The sequence below is a fragment of the Leopardus geoffroyi genome, chromosome B3, assembly GCF_018350155.1.
Source record: "Leopardus geoffroyi isolate Oge1 chromosome B3, O.geoffroyi_Oge1_pat1.0, whole genome shotgun sequence".
Lineage (NCBI taxonomy): Eukaryota > Metazoa > Chordata > Mammalia > Carnivora > Felidae > Leopardus > Leopardus geoffroyi.
The window spans coordinates 70494970-70504212 of NC_059337.1; the positions used below are offsets into that span (position 1 = coordinate 70494970).

General features: G+C 38.2%; 1 protein-coding gene across 1 annotated transcript; it reads right to left on the reverse strand.

Moving 5' to 3' along the window:
• Positions 1-495: 495 nt before the first annotated feature.
• On the reverse strand, positions 496-1422 carry LOC123582209 (olfactory receptor 4N5-like). Its single transcript, XM_045448464.1, has one exon. The coding sequence runs from the start codon at positions 1420-1422 to the stop codon at positions 496-498; it is 927 nt and encodes a 308-aa protein (XP_045304420.1).
• Positions 1423-9243: the final 7821 nt, after the last annotated feature.

The window sequence follows — 9243 nt, forward strand, 5'->3', positions numbered from 1 at the left end:
TCTCTTTGTGATATTCAAATGTACCAATTAATAAAATCTCTGTGCCTTTGTACTAGTCATCTTCTCTGTCTAGAATTTTCTGTCCCTGGGAAATTGCACAGGTATTTCTCTCAAGTCACCTGGATATCAGCTAACCACCACCACCAAGACCTTGCTTAACAACCAAAAGCAAAGTAACTTCCATCTCTTGTCAAACTCTATCATGGCAGTATTTTTCACTTGCTTCAGAGCACTATTTCTCTTGGATATTATGGGGTTTTTTTTGGCCAATTTAATACTTTAATCTGTTTTTATCTATTTCAGTATAACCCCAAGAAACCTAGAATCTTACCTGCCTTATTCACATACCTAGAATAGTGCCTGAAAATTGGAATTGCTTAATAAATTCAGTATTTCCTAAAATGACTGACTCACATAGTACACTAATGAATAAATGATTTAATTAATTCCAACTGAACTTCCTCCTTTGTTGCATGTCTCACTCTTCTATTCCATTCAGCAAACCATGTGACGACTCAGTAACCTCCTCATGGAAGCTTTTACTTCCTGGTTGCGAAGGGTATAAATCACAGGGTTCATCAAAGGAAAGATCACTGTGTGAAAGAGAGAAACCACTTTGTCGGCTGGGAAAGCTCTGAAGGGACGAGTGTAGATGAAGATGGCAGGTCCAAACATGAGAAACACAATGATAATGTGTGTGGTACATGTGGAAAGAGCCTTGTGTTTGCCTTCAGAGGTGTGTCCCTTCACACGATAGAGGATGACAGCATAAGAGGCCAGAAGCCCCAGGAAGCACAGCAGGGTAAGCAGGCCACTGTTGGAGACCATCAGGAGCTCCACCACAAAGGTGTCCGCGCAGGCCAGCTTGATGACCTGTGGCACATCACAGAAGAAGTTATCCAGCTGGTTTGGGCCACAGAAGGGCAAGTGGAGAATAAGGGCTACTTGCACAATGGAATGAGTAAAGCCCCCAAGCCACAGAGCCAACAGCAAGGCATAGCAGATTCTACGGTTCATAACAGTGGTATAGTGCAAAGGATGACAAATGGCCATGTAGCGGTCAAAGGCCATCACAACAAGAAGGAACATCTCCCCTGCCCCAAGAAAGTGCAAGAAAAAAAGCTGAGTGATGCAGCCCCTGTAGGAGATTATTTTCTTCTCAGAGAGGAAGTCCACCAGCATCCTGGGAGCCACAATGAAGGAGTAGGATGCATCCAGGAAAGCCAAATTGCCCAGAAAGAAGTAGAGGGGGGCTGTGAGGCCAGGGTCTGATCTGACAGTGAGGATGATGAGTAAATTTCCAGGGAGGATGATGAGGTAGAAAACTAAGACTAGCACAAAGACCAGGAGTTGAGCCTGTTGAGACTGGGTGAGACCAAGGAGGATAAATTCTGTCACCACTGTGCTGTTCTCCCTCTCCATCTCTCCTCTGTCTGCAACATAACAAAGAACAAAATATTATCTGTTATAACCACCTTTTCATCTACTCCATAGCTCTTTTCAGATAAAAGCATTTACCACTTCCAACACTTGCCTAGCAGAAAAAAACACATGCCCGTAATTGTCTTATGTCTTGAGTTGACCTTTCTACCCTTCATTTCTTGATTCCCCCCTAAGCCATTGTTCTTATAACCACTCTCATTCCCATTTAACCATGAGCTTCTATGTAATGTTCTCCTCTAGGACTCTGGGCTAGTTTGCTTGAGGTATAGTTGAAATTTCCTCATTAAAAAACTTTAATCATTATGAAATTTGTAAGGCTTGTTGTTCTTTTGGTTAGTGGTGGTGCACTGTCTCTAATGTTATAATAGTTGCTGGCTTTTGGTCACTTCTCATTCCCACAGACCAAATCACTTTGGCAAATTCTTCTTATCTTTCTTTCCTGTAGACTCCCTAGTTCTATGCCTTCTTTTCTAAATGTGTTTCCTACTTGTTCTGCTTTGGTGTCCTTGTGCACCTTTATTCCAAAATGGTTTAGGGTCTCAAACAAGAATCCTACAATCTCCTAACTTAGAGGTTTTCCCCTAGTTACCCTCTTGGTTGGTCCCCATCCTGAATCTACCACATACCCTGTTCTTAAATCCTAATTAATACTAACCCAGTTTTATTTGCTCACCATGTATCCATAACCTCCTTTTCCCTCAGATCTCAGAATGGTAGGCTAATGACGTCCTTCCCACAAATATTTTCATGTAAAACTTATCATAACGTATAAAATATTTTCAATATCTCAACTAATAAATCAAAGCATGGTAGAGTTGGAATTGTCCATATAGAACATAAAGTATGATGTACTCATTGGACATATGAGAAAAATAAAGGAATTGTAGTTAAGATTTTAATTTTGCAGCAACTTCTTCATTCTCATTTGCAAGTAGAATAGAAAAAAATAAGAGGTATGTATTTCTTAGTTTAAGCGGATTAGTACATTATTAATCAGAGTCTGTAAATTGCTATTACTTAATTGTAATATTGCTTGCATAAATATTTACCCTTTCAGGCTGTAATCTGGTCTAAATAAGAACTCTACTTAGAATTATATTTGTGGTTGTCTTCTAATTTGTATGTTACTATAATGGTAGAAACATACTTTATAAATAAATACTCATATATTTTGATATCTGTAGATGTTTGTTGGCACGAATGACTTAAAAACGAAAGATTGCTAATTGTAACAAAATATTATAATGTGACATATAACAATATTTCCCTTGATTTTTAAAAATTTTTTTAATGTTTATTTATTTTTGAGACAGAGACAGAGCGCGAGTAGTGGAGGGGCAGAGAGAGAGGGAGACACAGAATCTGAAACAGGCGCCAGGCTCTGAGCTGTCAGCACAGAGCCTGATGCAGGGCTCGAACCCACGAACCGTGAGATCATGACCTGAGCCGAAGTCGGATGCTTAACTGACTGAGCCACCCAGGCGCCCCTCCCTTGTTTTTTAATTACATGCAATAGTTGTTTTTAAAAAATACTATGGATACAATGGAATATAGTTTGGCAATAAGAAGGAATGATGTATTGCGACGTGCAGAAACATGAATGAACTCAAAAACATTATGCTATGTGAAAGGAACCAGCCACAAAGGACAGCATATGTACAATTCAATTTATGAAAATCTCCAGACAAGGCAAATCGATAGAGACAGGAAGTAGAAGAGTGGTTGCCTAGGACTACGATGCAATGGAGAGTAACTGCTAATATGAGTTTTCTTTTTGGGGTGGGGAAAATGCGCTAAAATTTATCATGATGATGATGATACTTTCATAACTCTGTAAATACATTTAAAACCATTGAATTATGCTCTTTAAATTTTATGGTACGCTGATTATATTTCAATGAATCATTTTTTAAGTGCCATTAGATGTGGTGGGAAAAACTGGAGAGAGAAAAATTTCCAATTGAAATTTGTCACGAATTTTTGATAGCATCCCCAAAAGAGAAGGTAGGAAGAGAGGAGAGAAAAAGGAGAAAGACTAAAGAAAAATAAACCTTAAGAAGTCCATAAAGAAACTCATGGGACACTTAGGCAATATACTGGTATTTTAGGGCACAATTATTAGGAAACATCAGAACCTGTGACATTCTATGTGATCAGTAACATTTGTAACTAGCCGCCAAATATTATAGAAAAGGAATTTATAACATGTGTACACATATTTGTACATACAGATACATGTTCACATAGGTATCAACACACACATAGTGAATTTGAGAAAGCAAACAAATGAACAAAGGGGAAAAAAGAGGGAGAGAATGAGAGGCAGTCTGAGAAACAGACCCTTAACTATAGAGAACAAACTGATGGTTACCAGAAGGGGATGGGGGTGGGTGGGTTAAGTAGGTGATGGGGATTAAGGAATCCACTTAGTGTGATGAGCAGCTGGTAGTGTGTGTCAGTGTTGGATCACTATATTGTACACCTGAAACTAATATTACAGTGTATGTTAAGTAACTGGTATTTAAATAAAAACTTAAAAAAAAAAGAGGAAAAAAATATCTTTGGTGTCCTTGAAATTAACTTAGAAGTTTCCTTCTGTCTTTTACCCATGTGGACGCCTATTGGTCTCCACCTTTATTTCTTACTCTGCCTATACAAACCTGCTCTTAGGAAAGTAAGTCCATAGCACCCTCTATTTAGGTTTTGGGCATTCCAGGTAATCACTTACAGTAATTTCATGCTTTGGGGGGGTTGACATTTCAAGATACAGGGAACACTCTGAGAGTTACACTCTCCCACTCTTTTTCTGCTTTTATTTTTCCAGTATCCGTCTCTAATCCCTGTTACTAACAGATGGACTTGCATATCACTTCATGTCTTTAATCCACTTTCTTCTCCCATTCCCATTTATATACCTTCTATTCCCGTGATTCTCAAATTGTGCTCATCATAGACACTGAGGACAGACATGCATCCAACGGACATTACTCTGCATAAAATGGATTCCTGAAAGAAAAAAAAAAGCCCCAGACAATGATTCTCACAGGCACAAGCTTTTGTTGTAGTCAGATAAGGCAAAGAAGTATTGTCAGTGTAGGCTAAGACACAGACCTGAATGTTTTCATCACCCCTATCCTTCCTTAATAAAAAAAAAAAAACACATCTGGCATTTTAGTGCATCTTTAGATGCACAGATAGAGAGGGTGCTGATACCTGGCCCTCTTCCTCAGAGTGCAGACACACTGCCTCCACAGGTCACACTGAGCATGCCTGGACTCCTCCTGGAGTCAGGTGTTTGGGGACCGGTCACCTTCCTAGCATCTCCTTCATCTCTCCCCATGCATTTTCTCTTGCTCCTTTCTAAACGTTTCATACTTATCCATTCTCTTCCTACTAATTCTCTTTTATAGACCCACTTTCGTGAATATTTTTACATTTGCCTTATTTTTCCTGTGGTTTCTCTCCACAGAGCCCTTGCTTTTCCTTCTTCATTACTCTTTCTTGTCCTTCCCTTTCTCTCATTTGCCCACATTCTTTTAGTCTTAATGTATTTTCACTTGGTTTCATGCACACATTCTACATCATTACTTTCAATACCTGTCTTTCCATTAATTCTGAGACAGTAGATTGCTCCAAGGTAGAGGGAGTATGGTAGGTGCTTCCTAAGTGTTCTATTCCAGTGGATTTTTCAACAGATTGAAAATGCTTAACTTGCTCTTCACTAAGACTTTCTTCCTGAACATTAAACTTGCTAAAATTTACTTCGTCTCAAACACTCATTAGTTACGTCATGTTGTCTCAAATATTTTGTCTAACTCATTATGATAAAAATAAAGTGATTTATCTTTGTGCTTTGAAGTAAATCCCCTTAAAACCACCCCTGCCAATATGAATCCATTTAATGAAAGTTTGAAAATGACATTGTGTTTTCTGATACTATATTCATAACATTTTCAAATTATTAATATACACTCTTACCCATTTCTATGGGTTTTGAAAACTGTGAATCGAACCGAAGAACATAAAAAATATTTAATCAATACTAAAGTTGAGGATTATATAAAACTTTATTCAATTGCACAAGTCTTCACCCAGGTAATTGCTTATCAAATCAATGGGATGGCTACATTGGATGATGGAAACCTCTATTGTCCTTTAATATTTTCATGTTTTAGATAGTGTCATGAATGTTACAGATAGAACCCTGCTTTGGGAATTATTCTATCTTATTTAAGTTACTATAACTACAATTTGGTAGCTGTAAACCTTATGCAAATCATTTAGTCTTTTAAAATCTGAATTTTTTTAATCTATAAAGGAGAAATAATATATCCACTCTTTCTACTGTGCAAGGTTGATATGATGATCAAATGAGTAGATTAGTAGGCATATCACATCTACACAAACTGAACTGAGAAAGCACTCAGTGGGTAAACAAATTCTAGTAAAAAATGGTAAGTGGACCCTGTGTTAGTAGATTTTTGTGTCAGTGTGCTAGAGTTAATCCCAGAGAGGGTGACTGCTTAAATATGAGTCATTTCAAGGTAAACACTTATGTTGTTTCAAGGAAGGGTGCCAAGTTTTCTTACCTAATTCAGCTAGGATTGTGAATCAAGTCTTTCTTGTTTTAAGATCCCTAACTCTGAGCCATATGTAGTGTATGCTGGGACCATATGCAGGGAAAGAAATGCATGCCAACTGAGTGTGGGAACCAAGAGGTTTGCAAACTTGTGAAGTCGTGATGTTTGTCTGTGGACTCAGCCTATACCTTCTGACTTTACAATTCCTGACTTTCATTCTCCCCGTATCTCTGATTTACCATGGGGAAAACCTATTCATTTGTGTGATACTCAAATGGAAGTATTGGCATTTTCACTTCTTTATAATAATGTAATTAAAGATTTTAGCCCCCTTAATATAATACTATTCATGAGGAGGACAGACAGGAGGTATATTTGAGGGACAAGGTAGAAAATCCTCTATGTCTGAATTTAGATCTTACCCTTTTTCTGTTTTTGCAGGATTATTAAAGCTTTTCTTGTGCATTTTAAGGCAGTAGGTGATGATTTTCTTATTCTATTCTTCCTTTCTGTTTCCTTTAAATATGAAGAATGACCAAAAATTTCACCTCCCTAAGGCTCCAGTGCTACTCTTAGACAAGGGGCCATCCTCTTCCTTCTGATGAAAAGGAGATTACCTGATCACTTCTGAATTTTTCCTTTAATATATATCCTCACGGTGGGACATCATAAATTCTGGAATCTGCTCTCTAATTTGTGATGCAGTAGGGAATATGCTTTGGAGTTTTTCAGCTACCTTAAGCATGCAGAGTGATTCCAGTGGGAATTATTAGAATGTCAAGTAGAAATAGAGAACATTTTAAGGATTAAAAATATTCAACAAGTTTGGCAGCTAAGTAAGGCCCTACTGGATCATGTCATCATTTTAAATTGGATGTTTTAACAGTGACAGTGTTAATGGACTGCCACACATGTTTATTAAGCATAATGAAAGTAGTGAGCCTGGGAAGGTTATTCTAGATCCTTCTATTTAATTCATGTAAGTGATGAGAAGGCATTGGTGTTTAAAGAGGTTAGTAGTGAGACTAATGGTAAGTATGTTAGTATGTTCATATTTTGGGCACAAAACAGAGACAAAAGATTTTTCAGAAATAATTCTCCTTAAATAAGAGAACTTCCTGATGTCTTATACACTAGTTCTTTTGATCTTAATATTTATAGTTACTTCTTTTGAATATGTAGTTCCTATGTTCTGCCATAGCAAAATGAAGGTCTTTCTGCTTTTCAATTAAAGAATATTACATGAAAGAAAAAGTATTTAATCATAAAAAATCCATTTAATATTGTTTCCTTGTTATACATTAAAAGGGAAGATAGGATAAATCTGAGTGATATTAATACTAAGGTAACAGGGGCACCTGGGTGTCTCAGTCAGTTGAGCGTCTGCTTCAACTCAGGTCATGGTCTCACAGTTTGTGAGTTCAGACCCTGCGTTGGGCTCTGTGCTGACAGCTCAGAGACTGGAGCCTGCTTCAGATTCTGTGTCTCCCTCTCTCTCTGCCCCCTTTTCTGCTTGCGCTCTGTCTCTCTCTGTCTCAAAAATAAATAAAAATTTAAAAAATTAAATTAAGGTAACAAACTTAAATTTTACAAAAGAAATAAAATATACAAATACACTTTCATTCAAATTTATGTCCGGTTCAGTCAGAGGTGGAGTGGGACATCATGAAAATGATGGGATGGAGATAATATTGTTGACCATTTTTTTTTCTATTAAATTGGTGCTGCAAATAAATAACTTTGAATATATGTCATTTTGCTTCTTGAAAGGATAAATTTCCGGAAAGACAGATAGCTAGAAACATAACATCAATGGAAGAGAGAGAACAGAAGGAAAAACATGACAGGACACAAATGGAAAAAATAGGAGAAAAGATAATGGGACAGAGAAACCATGATCACAGAGATAACTGTACCACAAAGCCACATGTACAAATACAGAAAAAGGTTGGGGGGAGAGGGAGGGAAGAAAGGGAGCAGAGGATCAGAGGAGAGAGGAGAGATCTTTGGAAATACAAAGCCTTTTTTGTTTGTTTTTTAATTACAAAACAGGAAGGATAATATAGAGAACTTAGCTAGTCTACAGTGGGCCTCTCATCTCAGGTGAGAAAGCATTTTAATCTCAGACAATTTTATAATATTAAAAAGAAACATGTAGGGGCACCTGGGTGGCTCAGTCGGTTAGGTGTCCGACTTCGGCTCAGGTCATGATCTTGCAGTCCATGAGTTCCAGCCCCGCGTCGGGCTCTGTGCTGACCGTTCAGATCCTGGAGCCTGTTTCGGATTCTGTGTCTCCCTCTTTCTCTGACCCTCCCCCATTCATGCTCTGTCTCAAAAATAAATAAACATTAAAAAAAAAAGAAAGGTGTGTGTGTGTGTGTGTGTGTGTGTGTGTGTGTGTGTTTGTCTGTGTCCATGTGTGTGCTTTAAGAGGTGTATCTTAGGATGACCTGAACTAGTTAACTACACAAGGCATCCAGTAGTGATGAAAATATGAGACTGGAATTCAGAGGACAAGATTGTAGTCCTGGCTCCACCCACGATGGTTGTTTCTTTGGGAAACTGTTGCAGATTCCTCAGATATTTCCCAATCAGAAACCGTGGAAAGGAATTTCTTTCTTTTACAAAATGTTGTAAGTATCTGTCATTTGGAAGGCTTAGTGTATGGATGGGTCAGCAATTCAGCACTAGTTATGGTACATGAAGCCCTTGCTCTCAGGGAGTTTATATTCCAGTGGAGGGAGGCAGTCAAAGAGCAAAGAAGATAGGTTTAAAACTGTCAAAAATGAAGAATATAACAGAGTGATATGTTGGAGAACAAATGGGGACAAGTAGGGTGTTCTTTTAGGTTTGCAATAGAAAAGCCCTTTTTGAGGGGGTGACATTTAAGCTGAATAACTAGATAAATCTAGCTATGGGAGGTCTGAGAGAGGGCAGAACAGGCAATGGGAAGAGCAAGAACAAAGACCATGGAGGTGAAAGAGCTGGTGCATGGAGGAACAGAAAAGAACCCACGTGGTGATTAAGTCATGGGCAGATGGAGGAAAAGTATGAGGCCATGTCAGAGAGGTAGGCAGCAGTTGCACAGGATACGGCATGTAGTCGTTCTTCTACCTGTGTACTCACAATTACAGTAGGGCTTTTGTAATCTGAAGGCCACTCTGGCCACTGCGGGGAAGAGGGATTTGAAGGAGGCAAGTGTAAAAGCAAGAACAGTTTG